Source organism: Staurois parvus, unplaced genomic scaffold, assembly GCF_062004578.1.
Source record: "Staurois parvus isolate SC_StPar_1 unplaced genomic scaffold, SC_StPar_1.0 ptg000136l, whole genome shotgun sequence".
Lineage (NCBI taxonomy): Eukaryota > Metazoa > Chordata > Amphibia > Anura > Ranidae > Staurois > Staurois parvus.
The window spans coordinates 5,204,901-5,227,227 of record NW_028317932.1 but is presented as its reverse complement, the minus strand read 5'-3'; the positions used below and the strand labels follow the sequence as shown (position 1 = coordinate 5,227,227).

The 22,327-nt window shown below is 42.1% G+C and overlaps 1 protein-coding gene across 2 annotated transcripts in view; it reads left to right on the top strand.

Annotated features, from left to right (window-relative positions):
- OXSR1 (oxidative stress responsive kinase 1) overlaps window positions 1–22,327 on the top strand; it is a 162,980-nt gene that overhangs the window by 62,584 nt on the left and 78,069 nt on the right. For both annotated transcript variants that reach the window (XM_089673142.1, XM_089673143.1), the window contains exon 2: window positions 11,381–11,493. In XM_089673142.1, coding sequence (XP_089529268.1) covers window positions 11,381–11,493 — 113 coding nt within the window. The remainder of the gene's footprint in view (window positions 1–11,380; window positions 11,494–22,327) is intronic.

Genomic DNA, 22,327 nt, shown 5'->3' with positions numbered 1-22,327 from the left:
GGCTTGTTTTAATGCTAGATTCACATAGTTGTGTCTTTTGATGATGCTTTTGCGCATGCACAGCAGCCTATTCATTTGAATGGGCTGCTGTACCTGCAGAAAACATGCGAAAAAAGGCCTCCAAACCTTTTTCTATAACACACTCACAGGGCACCACCATGTGGTTTCTCTCACCTGAAAAGAGCGGCACATTTTACCTGCAGTTGCGGGAATGCATGTGATCTACACGCACATGTGTTAACCTAGGCTTAAGCGTATTTACTACTTATTAAAAATATGTAAATATTTGAATGTCCACAGCTTTGCAGAAGTACTATTTTAAGATGGGCTGCTTGCCTCTTATTTGCAAAGAATCTTATTATGTGATAATCTGCCCATCAGGTGATCTTATGCTTTTATTGATGTGAATATTTCCCTTGACCACAATAGAAGAAGAGAGAAAATGGTATTTAACAGGCAATTTTTGTTTATACATGTGTAGTGGTGTACTGCTATTTATTCAGTATATCTCACATATGTTAAAGCTTTGCCAAATAGGTAGCTTACGGCAATGTGCAACTAGTCTGGGCCTTTCAATGTTATGGAGTTCATATCACATCTTCTATTAAAGGATAAATTCACCTTTAGCCTGTATTCACACTTCTGCGGTGCAGCAGATCGCATGTGATACGCACAGGAACCGCACCGCATTCCTGTGCAAATCACATGCAAATTCTGTGCGGTGCAATTTGATCCATACATTTTGAATTGCTCAGATCGCACCGTATCCGCATCAAAATAGTGCAAGACCCTTTTTCTGTCCGCACTAGAATCTGATCACACACAGGTATTCACACCCATGCGATCTGATTCTGCACATCGCATCACTTTTTGCGAACTGATTTCAGGGTGTTAACTTAAAATACACACCCGCAGCGGTTCACATGAATAGGGTGCGATTATGATGTGGTGCAGAATTCACACAGAAACCGGTGCAAATTCTGCACTGCATCAGTATGAACCCAGGCTTAAGAACATGTTACATGTTATACCTATATTTAGGGTGTAACATGTTCCAGCGCCCTCTGTGACAACAGGTGCGGGTTCTTCTTCCTACAGCCTGCATATCCACATCATTCATTTACAGGGATCTATGAACGAATAAACTACAAATCCTCTCTGCTGCCATGCTGACCAGCCCTCTCATAGTCCTTTCACTCTTTCTCCAGCTTCCTACCCATACAGGCTGCCTGTTTAGAAAGCTGGAGGAAGAGTGGCAGAGTATGCAGGGACCTGACATTCCAATACGCTGATTGTGGGTGCAATGCTTTACAGGCTCCTGTGGGGAAAAAAAAAGAATTAATGCACTTTTTTTTTTTCCTGCCAAATGTGTATATTTATTCTTTTTTCCTTAAAGGGAACTTAGCCTTTAAAGATGAGCTCTACCAGATATAAAAGACACAAATTAACACAATTCTGAATTATTACATCCTTAAAGCGGAAAAAAAATGAAAAGCCTGCATCTACAAATATTGTAGCTGCTGATTTCTAATATTAGGACACTTACCTTTCCAGGGATCCAGCGATGTCTTCACCCCCAGCTGATTATTCCATCGAGTGCTGGCGCTGCCATCTTGACTAAGGGAAACTCTGCTTTAAATGTGTATTTTTTTTTCTTTCTAAATATGACCATTGTAAATGCCTGAATTTGACTTGGAATCAGCAACTTGCAGTCCCTGTACAGCTGAATTAAGCGCAAGAGAGAAGCAACACATGGGGGCAATCAGTTTGTGGTGCCAAGAAGCTTGCTGCTAGTAGAAGAAAATGATGATTGAGAAATGATCTCGTTACGCTGCTCTGTCTCCTTCACTGTCTAGTCCCAGACTAGGGATCAGATGGCTACAAACACTGTAGCTTCTGACATTTAAAAAAACAGCCACTTACCTGTCCATTGATCCCGCAGGCCATTTCACTGGCCATCTGGTGTTCCCGGCGCCAGCATGTTCAATGTCAGCACCCAGCTATGACAGCTTGCGGCTTCACAGCCAGATGTCCACTGTGCATGCACGAGTAATCTTCTGGGACCTGTCACATGTCCCAGAAGACTATGGGGGGGGACAACTTTCACTTCTGATGATCTCAGTGGAAGTGGGAGCGTGTACCTATCAATTTCTGGTACCTACCCCCCTGCTCCCCAAAGGTGCCAATCCTTGAATGGGTTGTGGGGGACCATTGTTTAAAGTGGAACTTTCCCTATTGAGTGGAGCTCCGCTTTAAATAATGCTGGCTGTCATTCTGTCTGGAAGATGGAGGACATCTTGTGGTGGTAAAGATGTACCTGGGGTTTTGCAGCTCGGCATTGAAGGGGTGTATTGCTGTAAACACTGCTTTTAATGTTCTCTTTTAAAGGGCCTTTCAGTTTTTTTTTCTCTCATTGTTAACTGGAATTCTGCTTTAACCACCTCCTGTCCGGCTGTTGTATATAAACGGCCGGATGTTGGCAGTGCAGGGGCGGGTGGGCGTTTATAAACGGCCTCCCCGCCCGCTGCTTGTGCGCGCTCCCTGGGAGCCTGCAGCACTGCGGTCCGGTGCCCGCTGTTTCCTCCGGACACAGTGGAACACCGATCGTCGTACGGGACCTCTGTGCGAGGTCCTGATCATGTGATCATTGATTGGTCAATTAGTGATCACATACAGAGAAGTAAGCAAGATGTCACTTCTAACATCATTGCTTACTACGTGTGAAATCTGTGAATGATCACAGAGGTCACATGGTACAAGGCTATTCACAACAGTCTTGTTCCATGTGACAAGCTGTGACCAATCACAGCACACACAGTATTTCTCAATGGCTGGAAGAAGGAGAAATGATTTTTGCCTTTATGGGTGTAAAAGCAATCAGTGTAAAAAAAAAACCAAATCTTCATCACCCCCCACAAGTAGTACAGTGTTACGATGGTGACAGTAAGTAAAAAAACAACAACATAAATAATAATATAAAGAATTAAAATAATAATGTATAAATTTTTTCTAAACAATTATAATTTTTGGTTATAAACTAATTTGGTTTCTTTTTTTACTATAAAGATAACAGAATAAATGTTGGCCAAGATTTATGATGAAATATTATTTATTTGCAAACTTTTATAAGAAAAACACTTTTTAAAATTTTTTTGGACTATTAAATTTATATAGCAAAACAATTAAAATCCCAGTGGTGAATAAATACCACCAAAATAAAGCTTTATCTTTCTCATAAAAATGCTAAAAAATTCACATGGGTACAGTATTGCATGACCGCACAATTGTCAAAGTGTGAAAGCGCTGAAAGCTGAAAATTGGCCTGGACAGGCAGGGGGTAAAAGTGTCCGGGTTTGAAGTGGTTAAGGATAAGGTAGCAACTTGTCTATAGATTAATAAACCTTTCCTTGGTAAAGCTGGTGATATAGCAATCGTATGACATCTCAGCTGTTTCCTTTTGACAGTAGAGTACGAGACAGCAGTGTTTTCTGGTCTCTGAAATTTCTCACCTCTTGCCGGTTGGCAGTTAGAGAATCTCAGTTCAGTGCATACATACATGACTGAATAGAAAGCACGTTTTCATAAAGGGCTGGGCCCATAAAATATGCGGAAAAATAGCCAAAGGAGAAAAGCTCCTTCTAGAATTCATGTATTTTAGTAAATAGCAAAGCTATTGTATTACATTTTAATATCTTCTTTGAGTTTGGTAGATTTTGTCTGCTTTTCACTTGGTTTAGTTCATGACAGCACAAGCGTGAATTATTTACATGAAGCTCCTGGATACCAGTGTCTCTACCACCTACTGAACGGTGGCACGTTTGCATAAAGTGAATTGGGGTTATTTCCCCTTACAATATAAAAAGCTGCCGGAGTGAGACTCCTAAACCCAACCGCTGGACTGAAACATTGTATCCTACCATTTCTTAGATGTGTGTTGGCTGCATTAGTTGTCATTAGTATACAGCAAGCAAAGAAAAATTGTATTAGTATATTCCAGATAAACTCGTGTCAGTCATAAAGTGCCAACCAATAAATGTGCATTATATCCCATAATATTTTGAACAGCCGTTTAGCGACTGACATTTATCTAGTAGATATAGAGTCCAGTTGGCAACAGTCTTCCATATAGGTTTGGTGTTCTTGTACAACATCTAGCCTATTTTGTCCATTCCGAACACTATGGCTATGTTCACACTTGTGCGGATGGTTGTTGCTGCGGGACCACACCTATTCTTGCACCCGCAACCACCAGCTGAAAAAAACGAGCTGCCTGTCAGGAGATGTATGGGGGTACCATTAATTCTAATGGCACCCCCACATGTTGGAAACTGCAGCACAGTTTCCCACACTGGGAACCACATTGCACTATGTGGCTTCCCTGCAGCCTCATTTTCTGAAAAGATCCAGAACACAAAGTGTCATTTTTTGTATTCACTTCTGACAAGTTTTCCTGACACCAAGAGAAAAATGGTGACGGGAGGGACCTCCAGCAGATTGATAGCCTCCGCTCTGTTCCTGTGTGCTGGGGTAAGGGGGGTCTCTTCCCTCCTGTCAGCTCGTCTCCCTGATTTTACTTCAGCTCCCCCACCTCCTGCTTTTTAGAGCTGAGAGATCCTGTGTAAATTCTGCACTTAGAATAGATGTAGGAGAAAGATTGCTGTTGATAAAAAGGTACAAGTTATGTAGGAGGATTTGTTTTAGCCTGTCTAAATTGGCCCTAGTATGTGTATGTATGAATGTAAGTTAGGGACTTTAGATTGTACGCTCCTTGAGGGTTAGGGACTGATGTGAATGTTCAATATATGTATGTAAAGCACTGCGTAAATTGACGGCGCTATATAAGCACGTGAAATAAATAAATCTGGGCATCATTTAAGGCCAGTTACTTCACTGGGTATATGGAAGGGTTTACAACCACTTTGTGAACTGTGCCTTAAAATTTATCTCAAGAAAAAGTAAAAATTCTAAACCCTCACTGCAAGAGTTAAATGCTTGTTATGTTTAGGAGGCTTGGAAAGGCAGTATTGCTTACCCAGTCCTCTGCTACAGCAGCTTCCTGTGCGCTGCTAGACCAGTCCCAGCAGCTTCTTCTCTCTAACAATCCAAGGTCTTTTGTCATCTTGACGTAGGATGCTGAGGAACACTCCTCTTGCAGCTCATGGGGAATTCCATGTTCCGGGGGAGCGGAGGATCACATAAGCAAAAGTGCATTTTTTGTCCCCTAGACCGAAAAGAGCACTTGAACCCTGCTGTGCTGGCACAGCTCCACTGCATGGAAGGGTTTTTACTTTTCCTGGAGTTATTATTATTATTATACAGTATTTATATAGCGCCAAAAGGTTTGCTCAGCGCTGTACATTATAGTGGGGGACAGAACATGAGACAATACAGTAACAAAACAATACACGAGGGGTTCGAGGGCCCTGCTCTTTCGAGCTTACAATCTAGGAGGGAGGGGGTAGTGGTACAGGAGGAAGTGGCTGTGGGGGATGGAGTGGTAGGAGGAGTGGAGGAGATCAGCTGTTAGGTGAGGGTGGGGTAGGCTTCCCTGAAGAGATGGGTTTTCAGGGTGCAGTGTGATTGATTGGGGTAGAGCGTTCCAGAGGATGGGGGAAGTCCTGGAGAAGTCCTGCAGTCGGGCGTGGGAGGAGGAGACCAGGGAGCTAGAAAGTAGGAGGTCTTGAGAGGAGTGAAGAGTACAGGTTGGGTGGTATTTGCCGTTGGGCTTTAAAGTACACCTATAGTCTATACCCAGACTATAGCTATACACCTTTTACATATTCTTAAAGAAGAAATATACTCCTACCCAGAGATGCATCATCTCATCCCTTGCTGGTGCCGGCATCTTTCCCATATTTATTCGCCAACATAGGATGACACAACTCTTGCGCATATGTAGGAGAGTTCTTTCATTGGTATTTGCTGATGTGCATGGCACATCGGCATGCGCAGTTCAGTGTACACAAAAGAGAAGATTAAGTGGAAGATAGATAGATATATATATATATATATATATATATATATATATATATATATATATATATATATATATATATATTTATTATAAAGCTTTGAAGCAATCCCTGTTCTATCAAGATTTTTAGTGGCTGTGTAATGTGAAATCTGATAATGAATTTCTCATGAGTGCTTATAGATACGGCAATGAATGAGGGCTTCTTTTGATTTTGCTTGCTCAGAATATGGAAATATTTTGGTGTGCATATTCTGGGTACACTTTAAAGGGGAAGTATGGATTTATACAAATAGCGAGCATCCACGCTCCTCTCCATACTGTAGCATATAGGTGATACTGCAGCTGTCCCACTCTAAGACCAAGAATTGAGCGATCACATGACTACTGGATGCTCAGCTTCTGGTCTGCTCCAAGCCAAGAGAAGCAGTGACTGTCGGCACTCACTGCAGCACTGGGGTGGGAGGAGGGTGGGCGCAGCTGGCTCTGGCTCTCAGCCGTGTGCTTGAAGGGTCACGTCACCTGTCAATCAGGCAGCTTGGTGAATCCTGACAATATTGTTGAGAACTTTTCCAAGCCTGCTTTGACTCTACCCCATCAACTGATAGTGAGCAATAGCTCACTATCAGCTGACTCTGGGTCATAAGAGAACATAAGTAAATGTACTTTTGTGACCCTCGAGAAGTACAGCCTGATAAGCTTTGGCCTTACTCGTTTTTAAGTGTCAATAATTACCTACAACAGATCAGATAGTTTTGGCAAATTTTCTTACATGTTACCGACAAGTCTGGACAGTCCCACTTAAAATGCACATTACTCATGGTGTGCAGTACTTTGGATATACCAGCCTTCAAAAATGTATCTGCCACTTGCACCGAACATCACTCATGGAGCACATAGAAGATGATTATGTTCCTCCAGTCGTGTCAGAATTTGTATGCTTGGTGTCTCCTACTTCCACCTGACAATTACCTGATCACACGCAGGTAGCAGTTAATAGTACCCTTGTAGAAGAAAGTGCTGAAAAAGTATTTTTCAGTAGGGCAGCAGGAGTGTAGGGAGCAGCAGAAAGACTTAAAGTGATTCTAAACATTCTATTTTTTTTTTGTTTTTAATAAATATATGAACTGTTTGTCCATAAGACAAACTGAGTGCGGCTTGGCCCTGCCGCTCCCTCCTCACTGGCTGTGATTGGTGCAGCAGAAGCTGCTCCTGCTATTGTCTCTAAGCCAATGAAAAGTGAGAGAGCCTTGGCTCTTGTGCACGCTGCTGGATAAAGTTTGGGCTCAAGTGAGTATGGGGGGGGGGGGCTGAGGGGGCAAGCTGCATGCATAAGATTTTTGTTACCCCAAAAGCAAGTCACAGAACGCAGTGCATTTGCCTGAATCGGATCGCATAGGTATGAATACCCATGTGAACTAATTCCAGTATGAATACCCATGTGAACTGATTCCAGTATGAATACCCATGTGAACTGATTCCAGTATGAATACCCATGTGAACTGATTCCAGTATGAATACCCATGTGAACTGATTCCAGTGAGGAAAAAAAAAATGAAGGCACCTTTTTTCGTGCAGATGTGCGACGAGCCATAAAAAATGATGGGCTCAAATCGCACCACAGAGAAACACATATGACTTGCGCGGGAATGCGGTGCGGATCACATGCAATGTGGCAGTATGAACCAAAGCTAAAACATACAGATTGCAGTAGCCTTTACCTTTATGTTCATTCCCCTCTTTTTTTTTTTCTACCTAAACATTTTGGGTTAAACTCTGCAAGAGAACAGTAGGTAAAATGGGATGTAGTGGATAAGAGGAGTCAGAAGACTCTTTATAGCTTGACTGGAGTTCCACTCTCCTTTTTCTTGGCTTGCATTGCACATTCTAGCATTTGTTTTTAATATATCAAAATAATCACAGCTGCAGTGAACTGCACAGGCGACCACATTTTTGCGAAGAACAAGTTTTGTTTTTCATGGTCTGTATAGCTTCTATGCTTTCTGTGATGGACACATATTTAGGCATGAGAAACACTTGCTAGACTATATTTTCGTTGCTTGGCTTCTAAACAATTGACTGTGGTTTGCTTCTCTTTTGGAATGTGGAAGGAGTATTGCATGTAAGAACAATTATTTCACCATAAGTGCACAATGCCACCAATAGCTACAACATGCAACTATATCTGTAGTGATCACTACCATTTCTTTGTGGGTGATCTCTGGTGATCAAAGGAGCACTTTTGTCTTGCGCACCCAGCCTCAGGGTTACATGAATTATCATGATGTGTGTTTTGCAGTGGGTGTGGTTAGATTCTTCAATAATATAGAGAAAGTCAAGGTTCTCAAAGGTTAGATATACGCTATATTGCCAAAAGTATTGGGACGCCTGCCTTTACACACACATGAACTTTAATGGCATCCCAGTCTTAGTCCATAGGGTTCAATATTGAGTTGACCCACTTTTTCCATCTATAACAGCTTCACCTCCCCTGGGAAGGCTGTCCATAAGGTTTAGGAGGGTGTCTATGGGAATGTTTGATCATTCTTCCAGAGGCGCATTTGTACGGTCAGGCACTGATAACGGACAAGAAGGCCTTGCTCCAAGTCCCACTCTAATTCATCCCAAAGGTGTTCTTTCAGATTGAGGTTAGGACAGTCAAGTTCCTCCACCCCAAACTCAATCATCCATGTCTTTATGGACCTTGCTTTGTGCACTGGTGTGCAGTCATGTTGGGACAGGAAGGGGCCATCTCCAAACTGTTCCCACAAATTTGGGAGCATGAAATTGTCCAAAATGTCTTGGTATGCTGACACCTTAAGAGTTCCCTTCACTGGAACTAAGGAGTCAAGCTCAACCCCTGAAAAACAACCCCACACCATAATCCCCCTCCACCAAACTTTACACTTGGCACAATGCAGTCAGGCAAGTACTGTTCTCCTGGCAACTGCCAAACCCAGAAACGACCATCAGGTTGCCAAAGAAGCGTGATTGGTCACTCCAGGAAACACATATCTCTAGAGTCCAGTGATGACGTGCTTTACACCACTGCATCCGATGCTTTGCATTGCCCTTAGTGATGTAAGGCTTGGATGCAGCTGCTCGGCCACGGAAACCCATTCCATGAAGCTCTCTACACTGTTGTGCTAATCTGAAGGCCACGTAAAGTTTGGAGGTCTTTAGCTATTGACTCTGTAGACAGTTGCAGACTTCTGCGCACTGTGTGCTTCAGCATGCACCGACCCCTCTCTTGTCATTTTATGTGGCCTACCACTTCATAGCTGAGCTGCTGTTGTTCCCAGTTGCTTCCTCTTTGTTATAATACCACTAACAATTGACCGTAGAATATTTAGTAGCAAGGAAATTTCAAGGATGGACTTATTGCAAAGGTGACAACCTATCATGGTACCACGCTTGAATTCACTGAGCTCCTGAGAGCGACCCATTCTTTCACAAATGTTTGTAGAAGCAGTCTGCATGCCTAGGTGCTTGATTTTATACATCTGTGACCATGGAGGTGATTGCAACACCTGGATCTAATGATTTGGAGGGGTGTCCCAATACTTTTGGCAATATAGTGTATATCGGTTTATGCATATTAGAAAAAAAGTGCATTGTTGGACATATTTTTATTTGTAACAGAAAAGCCAGTGGATTACCGCTGGAGTCTCAACAGATGACATCACGTGTGACAACGCGTAGGGATTTCCTTCATGCTGATGTCATCACATTCCTAGATTCCCAGAGGTGTGGGTGGTATGTGCGCTTTTGCCAGCTAAGTGGATTTATATTGCGCGATTTTTATTGAAATATTGTAAGTACCTATAATAAATGGTATGAGGAAACATTTTACACTATGGAAGCGGTTTGTCCTTATGCTTTTATGTGAACGTGGAGGAGGTAAGCGTGTAGTCTTACTATTTTGGGTGGCGATTGTCATATTTATTTTTATTATGCCCTTTTATGACACTTTTGATACTTAATATTTTTATCTATGAATTTAGCATGTCCTGATTTATTCTAATTGCTGCTATACTGTGAAAAATATCTTGTAGGGCCACTGCTTATGGGCAAAATTTGAGAGCACAGTTTTAGTTTATATATAATTTCTCACATAAGCGCAGTTTCTTTTTTGTTTTGTTTTTTGGCAGTATTTTAAACACGTGTGAATGAGCCCTAAACTGTCACCACTCACAGATAAAGACTGCTGGGCTTTCATCCTTGGTATGAGTGTTATTGACCTGAAACAAGCACAGCCAGAAAAAGCTGAATAGTGGGAGCTTCTGTCCTGCAGGCTTGTTCTAGGTCATTGATTCCATAGGTAAAGAAACGGAGATCTGGATGACGGGATTGGAGCTCACTCCTTTTAAAGTGTTCTTTTTAGCACTAATGTAGTATATACAGTTGTATTGTTTCTAGGCAAGTACTGATCTGCGAAGATCTGTAGCTGTATGGGATATGTCTCTCCCTTGGACTAATGCAGGCCATAGACAGGTCGAAAACCGTCCATTTAAAAAAAAACAAAAAACGAAAAATTGGTCGTTCAATAGGCCGACATCACCACCAACAGTACAAAAAAATTGGCCGATTTTCGTTCCATCTACGAGCGGCATTTAATTACTTCTGTCCCTTCAGAGAGCTCCGCTATTATATTTGACATGAAAAAGTATAGCGGTTGCAACATTGTATCTATTTGTATCCATTTCAGATATACAGTAGATGGTTTTATTTGGATACAAATAGATACAATGTTGCAACCGCTATACTTTTTCATTTCAAATATAATAGCGGACTGGAATTCTTATTCTTTTTCTTCTTCTTGCAGGTCACGGCTCATGCGCAGATTTTTTGTCAGTAAAAAGATCGGCCGATTTGCCCATCATTGCCGCGAAAATCGTCCGATCGGGAAAATCGCCGATTTTTTGCCAACTTTACCGCTAAAAAAAAATGTGCAAAATCCCGAAAACGGCCGACCAATTAACCCACTAACGGTGAGAAAATCGGCCGATTTTCGACCCATCTATGGTCTGCATTACTCAACCTAGAATTTTCCCCTAGATTGTTTAGACACCTGGTAGAGACTCTAATGTTGAGGCTTACTTGTATCCTATATTTCTTCCTTCTTCTGCAAGTTTGTGACGAAGGTGTCCCTCTCTTGCCATTTGACATTATGGGGGATCTTTTGGCAGAGCACAATATAATAATTTGTTTATGTAAGAATTCCTGAGTTGGGTGGAATTAGGATTTAGGTGAGAATATTTTACTACTAAAAGGTTTAAAAGGTGATTTTTGAATGTGATTTGGCCTGCTAGTAACCAATTGTAACTGAACTGTCTGTATTGTGTGAACTTTAACTCGTACGCTGTGCAGTGTACATTGCAAACTAATGTACCAATTATCTTTCTACAGGAAGTGGGGCGACAGCTGTGGTCCAAGCTGCTTACTGCAGCCCCAAGAAAGAAAAGGTGGCCATCAAGAGGATTAATCTAGAAAAATGTCAGACCAGCATGGATGAACTACTGGTAATAAGAGAGAACCTGATACAATTTCTACAGCAAATGTTTAAAGTGTATCTAAACCTGAAAACAAAAATTTATAGTATTGCATCTTACTGGTCCGTAGGTGTGGTGGCTTTTTGTTTTGTTTTTTTTCTTTCTTCACAATTTTTTTCTTTATTTTCATCTGATAACCCTACCATTAACATTTCCAGTCTTAGGGTAACAGTCATACTTGCAGCATTGTCACACTAGGACAGGGAGTGTGTTGGAGACTACATAACACTGTGTTAGGACTATATGACACCTCCCTTTCTTTTCTATAACAGGGACAGGTGTTTTGTAGTCTTAAGTAGATAGCAGAGAACAATACTAACTGATAACCCTCTAGAAGAAGAGAGTACAGGATAAATGGTGGGGAGATGTGCTTTGTGTGTTTTGTATTTACTTAGTGAAGAGGATTTTGTTCTCAGTAAAGGCAGAGAATATGGAAAGCTTCATTTTTAGTCAACATATAGTTTGATCACATTGTTAACCTAAAGTAAAATTTAAACTGACTTTTATATTTTTCTGTTTTTTCTTTGCTATTTTTATCATTTTATTAAGGCTTCACACAGACATATGGATATTTTCTATATGGAGTGTAGGTTCTTGCAGGCAGAGCTAGCAGAAGTTTCTGCATAAAATATGTGCTGAGCGTACTCACATTTAGACACATACAATACTTAAGCATCAATGTATTTATTGTTTTCATGTGTTTACACATAAACTTTGTAGATATGTATGGGCCAGGATACAGTTATGTCCAGCTTTTTTTTTTTTACTTTGCTAAATGAGGCGCACATTTTTGTTTGTAGGCATAGCTGTGTTTCTAGCCCCATTGATTCCTTTAGTGCTGCTTTTAGATGCTTAGAAAACTACACTATAAGCATTTAAAGACAGCATTTTAGATGCCCATGTAAATGTAGGATTTATAGATTAGCTGCAACAGCAACAACAACCCTTCATAACTGCTTAACAACATTTTAGATGCCCATATAAATGTAAGATTTCTAGATTAGCTACAACAGCAACAACAACCCTTCCTAACCGCTTTACAACAGCATTTTAGATGCCCATATAAATGTAAGATTTATAGATTAGCTACAACAGCAACAACAACCCTTCATAACTGCTTAACAACAGCATTTTAGATGCCCATATAAATGTAAGATTTATAGATTAGCTACAACAGCACAACAACCCTTCATAACTGCTTAACAACAGTTGAAATAAAGATCAGGTGACATTTGTTTTGAGTCGCTTGACTCAGACTTGATATGTGAGAAGGAACAGTTGAGCTGCAGAGCAGAAAGCATAGCTTGAGTATTTAATGAGCAAATATGGCTGCCCCCATGTGCATATATAATTACAAATGCACAGGGTTTATATCTAGAACCCTAGATTCATATCTGTGCATTTTTGTGCAGCCACGATTGCACGGATTAACACAGGGAAAAAGTCACTGATCCTTTTCTAAAACTGCAGCCGCTTGGTGTTTTGCATAACAAAGTACAGATAATGGGAATGGGACTTTTGAGGTGCACAGTTTATAACCAAACATGTAACCATTAAAATGTCACAAAATTTTATTACAATAGATATTTAAAACCAATAAAAGTAGTGCAAGGATAATGATGAGAATACACACTGCATTACGTTGGGGATGTTCTAAGAATCCTTTACACAGTCTTCTACATGTTTCGCCATCCTGGCTTCATCAGGAAGTATACATGTGTGAAGGATATTGATGAAGATACAAAAACATTCATGTAAGATGCAAAAAATCATGTCTTGAGACTTAAAAAAAAATGTAAATAACTTGTGCTTTGGCAACTTGTATTTCAGTGCATGGGAAAATACTCTGCATTTTAAATTGGTTCTAAAGGTTGGCTGCTTTTTTTTAATTTAGAGGTTTTAAAGCTTTTTTTTTTTTAATAAATTAAAAAAAATAAACATGCTATACTTGCCTGCTCTGTGCAGTGGTTTCACACAGAAGGTAAAAAACGTGTGCAGCAGTGCCCCCAGCCCCCTCCATACTTACCTGAGCCCCATTGAAATCCAGCGATGTTCATGACAGCCTCGGAAGTTCCAGGTCTCTTCCCCCTCATAGGCTGTTAATCACAATTAGTCGGCCAATGAGGAGAGAGGGGGCGGGGCAAGCCGCAGCTCTGTATGTGTAAATGGAGACACGGAGCAGCAGGTACATCCATAGCAAGCTGCTTGCTGTGGGGGCACCTGACAGGAGGGAGGGACCAGGAGAGCCTGTGGGGAACCTGAGAAGAGGAGGATCTGGGCTGCTTTGTGCAAAACCACTGCACACAGCAGTTAAGTATAGACATGTTTTTATTATTTTACAAAAAAAAAAAAGAGCCCTCAGTATTGCTTTATGGCATAGAATGCATTAAGGTTAAAAAAAAACCTTAAAGCTTTACAACCACTTTAGGGCCTTTCATCCATTAGGGTCCTGCTGACCACTGACACCTGCTGCAGTCAATCAATTGTTGGAGGAACAGGGGGCAGGAAGAAGCTGCACTGTGCGTGTCAAAGGAGCATGGCTCAGTAGACACACACAGCTCGGGAGCAAGCACACACGTGTCCCCATAGCAAACAGCTTGCTGTGAGGCCACACAGAAAAGAGGAGCCAGGAGCTCCAGCCGGGACCCCAGAAGAGGTTTGGGGCTGCTCTGTGCAAAACAATTGCACAGAGCAGGAAAGTATAACATGTTTATTATTTTAATTAAAAAAAAAAAGAGAGAGACTTTACAATCACTAACAGGCGCACGAGGGTACCATTCATTTTTAAACAGCAGCCGTTGTGACTCTGGGTACAGGCCCACATCCACATATGTGTGAACTTAGCCTAAGACTATTTACATCATACTAATAATTGTTTCTTTCATATTTAAAAAACTAGATTCCCTTCAAGTACATTTTACCCCTGCTCTGTTTGGCTGATCTATAATTTCTAAGGCTCCATGAGGCTGGGGTTGGCCCACAAACCACCAGATTAATCTGCCTCTTTGTACAATGACTGTAAAGCTTCCTGTAGGAGGATATTGTTAGGGAGGGGAGTGCCTGTGCTTTTGTTTCACAGACCCCCAGCTCTTCCCATCCTGCATGCCATCTACATCAAATGGATTGAAGCGAATGGAATGTGATGCTATTTATTATTCATAGGCCTTGTGATTCACGCCTGGCAGTCAGTGTTTACAACTCCACATCAAACAGCTGATTTTTCATTTTCTTTGTGTGTGTTCTGCAGTGATATGATTAACCTGCTCACTGCCTTTAGGACCAATAGTGTCGCAAGTTACTTTTATGGAGCAAAACACTGCTCTTTATAACATTTAGGGCTCTTAGGACCTAAAATACATACCCCAGTACATGCACACTCCATGCATATCGTTGCTGCATGAACACAGCAGGGACATAAGACAATGGGTTTCAACAGTGCAAGCAGGAATAATACGCAGTAATGGTGCTATGCACAGTATACAGTGGGTAATGCATGTCCTATGAACTATACATAAGAGTTACAATATGTTTGCCATTGACGTGTCTCTAATTTAAAGTTAAACTGCTGCCATATATAAAATACTATTTAATCCAGTTATATATTTATTAGGAACCCATTAAGTATATTTTTATATATAACTAGCACAAGTAGTTGAGTCTGTTTTGATATCCACCTTCTGTAATCTCTGGCACAGCAGCACTCAGACTGGGTCCTGGAGAGGCAGCACTCCAATTACAACTCCTATTTTTTGATGCATTAAACTGTGAACATGGTACGGGAATTATGTCCTCAATGTGCTACTGCTTTATTCTCCATTCACAGATCAGGTTGGGTCAGGCTGCATTGGTTAATTGAAGTTTAGTATAAAGAGAGGTCTATAAATTGACTGTCCTGTCTGGCAGGTGTGCCTGGACCATAAAACTAGGTGGGCAGATTTACCTAAATAATTTTACATATTTTAAAGTAATGTTTTTTTATTTTGGTTCACTGTTTTAATAGATTCCTTTCTTCCTCCTCCTCCTCCTCCCTCCTCCTCCTTCCCTCCCTCCCTCCTCCTCCTCCTTCCCTCCCTCCTCCTCCCTCCTCCTCCTTCCCTCCCTCCCTCCTCCTCCCTCCCTCCCTCCTCCCTCCCTCCCTCCCTCCTCCTCCCTCCCTCCCTCCCTCCCTCCCCCTCCTTCCCTCCCTCCTCCTCCCTCCCTCCCTCCCTCCTCCCTTCCTTCCTCCTCCCTCCTCCTCCCTCCCTCCTCCTCCTTCCCTCCCTCCCTCCCTCCTCCTCCCTCCCTCCCTCCTCCTCCCTCCCTCCCTCCTCCCTTCTCCTCCCTTCCTCCTCCCTCCCTCCCTCCCTCCTCCCTCCTCCCTCCTCCCTCCTCCCTCCCTCCCTCCCTCCCTCCTCCCTCCCTCCTCCCTCCCCCCTCCCTCCCTCCCTCCTCCCTCCTCCCTCCCCCCTCCCTCCTCCCTCCTCCCTCCTCCCTCCCTCCTCCCTCCCTCCTCCCCTCTCCTCCTCCTCCCCTCTCCTCCTCCTCCCCTCTCCTCCTCCTCCCCTCTCCTCTCCTCCTCCCACCCTCCTCCTCCCCTCTCCTCCCCCCTCCCTCCCTCCTCCTCCCCCCTCCCTCCCTCCTCCTCCCCCCTCCCTCCCTCCTCCTCCCCTCTCCTCCCCTCTCCTCCTCCTCCCACCCTCCTCCTCCCCTCTCCTCCCCCCTCCTCCCTCCTCCTCCCCCCTCCCTCCCTCCCCCTCCCTCCCTCCCCCTCCCTCCCTCCCTCCTCCTCCCTCCCTCCTCCTCCCCTCCCTCCCTCCTCCTCCCCTCCCTCCCCTCTCCTCCCCTCTCCTCCCTCCCTCCCTCCCTCCCTCCCTCCCTCCTCCTCCTCCCTCCTCCTCCCTCCCTCCCCTCCCTCCTCCCTCCCTCCCTCCCTCCCTCCCTCCTCCCTCCCTCCCTCCCTCCCTCCCTCCTCCCTCCCTCCTCCTCCTCCTCCCTCCCCCCTCCCCCTTCTTCCCCCTCCTCCCTCCCCCTCCCCCCAATTCTAGTGGTTAATTAGCCTCTGGATTGCTTTTACAAGCAGCAGGAGGGGATGTCCCCTCCTGCCGCCGTCTGTGGCTCTCTAAAACTTTCCCATCCCACCAGGAGACCCAAGTGACCAGCCAGCGCTTCCACCGGCTGACCATAGAGTTAATCGGAGACTGGAACAGCTCCAATCATCTCTATTATGTAGGGAACCGGAAGTGATAAGCATTCATCACTTCCGCTTTCACTGGATGTAAACAGTGCCATTTTTAAATTGGGAGAGTATCTGATCACCCAGATCTTAGTGTGATCAGATGCTGTGGAGGGCAGAGGAGAGATTTGGGGTCTATTAGACCCCAGATCTCTCAGTGAAGAATACCTGTCACTCCCTATTGTTACAACAGGAAATATAAATATCCCCTGTGATAGCAATAAAAGTGATTTAAAAAAAATAAAAATAAAGCAACAGTGTAAAAAAATGTAATTCATTAAAAAAAATATAAAGTGCCCCTGTGCTAGTGCTCAAAGGCGTCCCACAAATGCGCAAACAGCAAATGTTCCACACATGCGCAAACGGCAAACATTCTACACAAGTGAAGTATTACTGCAAACATCAGATTGAAGCCAGTAATTCTAGCACTATATTTCTTATGTAAATCTAGAGTGGTAACTTGCAAAGACTTTTAAAGAGTCGGCCATGGATAATACATATTACAACATTTGTCGCTGTTGCACGGACATGCACAATTTTAAAATGTTTGGTATCTATTTAATCAACGTAATATCTTTTAAATTGTACCTAACCATTGGGTATTATATTGTTTTTGTGCATTCAAATTCAAAAAAGTTTATTTTTTCCCAAAAATATTGCGTTTGCAAAACCGATGTGCAAATACTATGGGACATAAAAGAAATTGCAACACCCACCATTTTATTCTCTAGGGCCTTTGCTATAAAATGTTTGGGGGTTCCAAGTATTTTTCTAGCAAAAAAAATACTGATTTTCACATGTAAACAAGTGTCAGAAAAGGCCTGGTCTTCAAGTGGATATCAAAGCTTACATAGTGATTCCATTTTTGGGCATCACTTGGTCTGTCTCCCTATTGTTGGTGGGGACTGGAGTTGTTGGTGACAGTCGATTTGACAGCAGCTGCTCACAGTGTCCGCTTCTTTCTGTCAATGTTAATCTACAGATTGTAGATGGGAAGTGGCTAAGAGGAAAAGTGTTCCCACATGTTTTTATTTTTTTTAGCTATACATTTAACTTGCAAAGGTGATTTATAGAAATTGTCCAGTGATTCCTAACCCATCCAGTTGTGACATCTCAATGTGTAGTGATGATTTGATGCAGTTTTCTCTCTATAAATGATCAGTTGTGTTGGTACCATTCAGAATTGCATGACCTTTTTAGCCTTGTATTTGTAGTGTCCAGAATCTCCATCAGTTGCTTGTTGTTTAGTTGTGGGTGATAAAATTTACAGTTGATGGGATTGGCAATGTATGAGTAAGCAAATTCTATTTAAAAAAAAAAAAAAAAAGCGCTCAGTAATAAATTGTAGGCTTAATACTTTTCTTTTTAGCTAAGTATAATTCCTTAGACATTCATCTCCCTTTTTATGTTCCCTTGACTTTATTGGTTACCTTGCATTTTTTTTATTTTTATTTTTTCCTGCTTTAACTAATTTTGTTCAAATAGATGAATATCCTATAGAGAGTCTCAACTGCCTTATTTATAAATTTACAGTAACCTACAACTTACAATAACCTAGGTCTACAATATTCATTTATAAACTGATCAATTCATTAGTCGAATGTGATTATTACTATATGGATTTCATTTAAAGGAGAATTTTGGGGTATGTATAAAAAAATAAAACCTTTGTATTCCCCTCTGCTCCACCATCAGTGTGATGCTGCAGCTGTCCCACCTTGTTTCTAAGACTGCTGATCACTCAGTTCTTCATCTGCTTAGAGCCGAGTGCAGTGACTGTCAGTCACCACTCTCTGCTCTGCCCCTCCAGCACTCACTGGAGTAGGGGCAGACGCAACTGTCAACTGTCAATCAGGCAACTGGGTGTGTCCCGACAATAGCCCACTGATGGCTGATTCTGGCTCACAGGAGAGCAAAAGTAAGTGCACTCCTTTGACCTACAAGAGAAGTATGGCCAAAAAAAGCTTTGGCCATTCTTTTAAAAAGCCAAGTCCATCAAAAACTGATATTTTACCATTTGCTAGATATGCTGGAAAGTCAATCCAGAAAACCGCTTTGCATAATTCTCAGGAACTTTGCAGGTGAGATATCTGTGCTTAGTTCCCCAGGCTTGAACTCCTTTCTTAGTCCCTACAGGGCAGTTTCAGGCTCTTTGTTTGAAGTTGTATTTGGTAAGAGTGGGATTCTCCCAGTGGTGGTCAGGAACCAATTTCTTTAGGAACAGCCCAAATTTCACTGTAGTCAGGAGAGGTCCACAAAGGAGACCCCTATTAAATACTACAAGCTAGTCTACCAATCTGCACCTCTTAGTGAAATCTTACTTGGGTGGACTTTTTCATTGAAATGCAAGCAAAATAATATTTGTTTGACTTTCAGCTTGCTGCCAGACAGGCCATTAGTTAATGTAGCCTGTGTTTTTGCATTGGCCTGATAGATGATGTGCCTCAAAAACCAGGGCTCCAGAAAATGTGACAGAGAAATGTCCCTTTGCCAAGCTGCGTAAAGCTGGCCATACATGTCCCTCTGCCCAGACTAAGAACCACAGATCTTTCTTTGCTTCTGACCAACTTTGAAGTATAATGGACATTCATCAGTCTGGCATATTAGACTGATTTAGTGGGATTTCTTTAGCTACATAAACAATAGATAATGCCAGTGATTTTGCTTTTCATTCACATTTTCCACTATTTAGTAATGGCCTAGTTTGATGTTCCTTTGATCACACTTAGGCTTTTGATGACCAAATTCCTTTTGAAACTAATTTATCTGTGTGGAGTTTAAAAAACTTCTCCTTCTAATATATCGGCATAATGGAAAACCATCTGTATGATGTGTTTTTTTTTTTTTATAGTTATTTTACAATAAAAAAAATAGGTGACGAAGTAAAAGCAACTTAAAAGGTGAAAATAATGAACACGCTGGACCACTTACAATAACAAACCAATGTTCATTTTATTTCACACACGGAATGATATAGTAAAAAAGGCAACAATATCTTCCAATATACTTGTGTATGTTTCTTAAAAACATACATAAGTATATTGTCTTAAAAACAAGACTGACTCTAAGCACTCTAGTAAGTACTGAATGCTGCTGTTTTCTTTAAAGGATAAGTTCACCTTTGGGAGCATGTTATGAATGGTCTATTTGTCTTTTGGGTGGAACATGTAACATGTTCCCAATGCTGCAGCCACTGCCCTATTTCCCCCGTACTAACTGTCAGTTTTGAAATTAGCCCACTCGGCCCACACGGCCGTGTCATTCCTTCACAGAGTTCTGTGAATGAATGAACTACAAGTTCTGACAGCCTTAGTGGATGTCGGTTTGTAGTTCTCAGTGAACAGATCATTGACTCTTCCTGTCAGTATATCTGCTTGCCTGTACATCCCTTATGGGCAAGCAGATATACTGACAGGTCTGCAGGAGACCTGCATGTCATCAGCAATCTGATCGCTGATACAATGCTTTACAGACTCCTGCAACAAAAAATGCTAAATTAATTTTTTTTTTACCTGCGAAAAATGTGCATTTTATTAATTTTTTTTTTATATCAAAAGGTGAACGTATCCTTTAATTGCACTGATAAGGATGCCCCTCTGATAACTGTCCTAGGTGTAGACTTTGAATGCTGGAATGTTTTTTAGAATTGGCTGAGTTAAAGTGGTTGTAAAAGCTGATGGTTTTTTACCTTAATGCATTCTCTGCATTACTGTAAAAAAAACTGAGTGCAGCATTCAGCACGCCTGTCTGTTTGCTAAGCACTCCCTGACCATTCAGAATTCATGGGACACATTTTTCAGCAGTAACATTACAGGGCTTGTTCTCTTCTTCTGAACATGCCCCTGGCTTGGACACTGAGAAGTGGCGAGTAAGCAATTTTAAAACATGAGCGTCAAGTTCCTATATATGGTTATATATGGATGTAAAGTGGTTGTAAACCTCTGAAATGAAAACTGAACAAAGCATATAATTCTATAGTGTGTATTTGTCTTGATCCAAAACATCCAATGATTTATCTCCATCATTGGTATCTTTGGGGAAGAATAGTGCCCCATCATTGGTACCTTTGGGAGAGAAATAGAACCCCATCATAGGTGTCTTTGGGAGAGGAATAGAACCCCACTCATTGGTGTCTTTGGGAGAGGAATAGAGCCCCATCATTAGTATCTGTGGGAGAGGAATAGTGCCCCATCATTGGTTTCGTTGGAAGAGGAATAGAGCCCCATCATTGTTTTTGTGTGAGGAATAGAGCCCCATTATTGGTGTCTTTGTTTGAGTAATAGAACCCCTTCATTAGTATCTGTGGGAGAGGAATAGAGCCCCATCATTGGTATCTGTGGGAGAGGAATAGTGCCCCATCAGTGGTTTCTTTGGAATAGGAATAGAGCCCCATCATTGTTGTCTTTCTGTGAGGAATAGAGCCCCATTATTGGTGTCTTTGGGAAAGGAATAGAGCCCCACTCATTGGTATCTGTGGGAGAGGAATAGTTCTCCATCATTGGTGCCTTTGGGAGAGGACTTGAGCCCCATCATTAGTATCTGTGGGAGTGGAATAGAGCCCCATTGTTAGTATCTGTGGGAGTGGAATAGAGCCCCATCATTCGTATCTGTGGGAGTGGAATAGAGCCCCATCATTCGTATCTGTGGGAGATAAATAGGGCCCCATTATTTGTATCTGTGGGAGAAGAATAGAGCCCTATCATTGGTGTCTGTGGGAGAGGAATAGAGCCCTGTCATTGGTGTCTGTGGGAGAGGAATGGAGCCTTATCATGGATATCAATTGATATCTGTGGGAGAGGGATTGGAGTCTCTGCTGTCAGAAGAAAATAGCACAACTCTTGTGTGGATGCAGGAATCTGAGGCTTTTTTCGTTCAGCCTGCTGGTTGAAAAAGAAAAAAAACTCTGTTTGTATACAGCTTTAGCTTGTAGTTCGTGCCACTCTCTGGTATTCCTTTGGCCTGAGGTTGATTTGATCACGCTTACACATCCAACTGCTCTCCTGAACCTATGGACAGCTTAAGAAATATCATCATCAGTCCATCATCCACTTTATAAGCCATTATAAGAAGTTCAGTGACTTTCAAATACTTCAGCTTCATTTGACTGTGCAGTTTTTAAGCTTATTTAATAAAACAAAAGAAAATCTGCAGTAACCCAATCAGAATTCTACTTTAATTGATACAACTGTAGTTAACTGATTGCTCTGGGTTACAGCACTTTGAGCATTACCAATCCACTGATCCTGCATTAAGCCTTTGTATTTTTCATGTTCTTGCTAGGACAATGCTACTGCATAGTTTTGATTGCTTGGTCTCCAAAGGGGTTAATAAAATATGTAAAAGACTCACAGGACGAGTTCTTTGCACGCCGTCTCTGTCAGGTGCAACCGGGCTGCCTATTTTAGGAAAATTCCTCAGATGAGTAGTTTGATCTGTTGAAGCTCCACACATGCCAGACAGATCTCAAGCATTATGTAGTTGTGTTCATCAGAGCACTATAGAGATCAGGAAATAATCTCTGAAATGACAGAGAGTAAGAGGTGTTCCCAGTGCCCGTATGTCCCTAAAATAGAATTCTGTGAATGATATTGG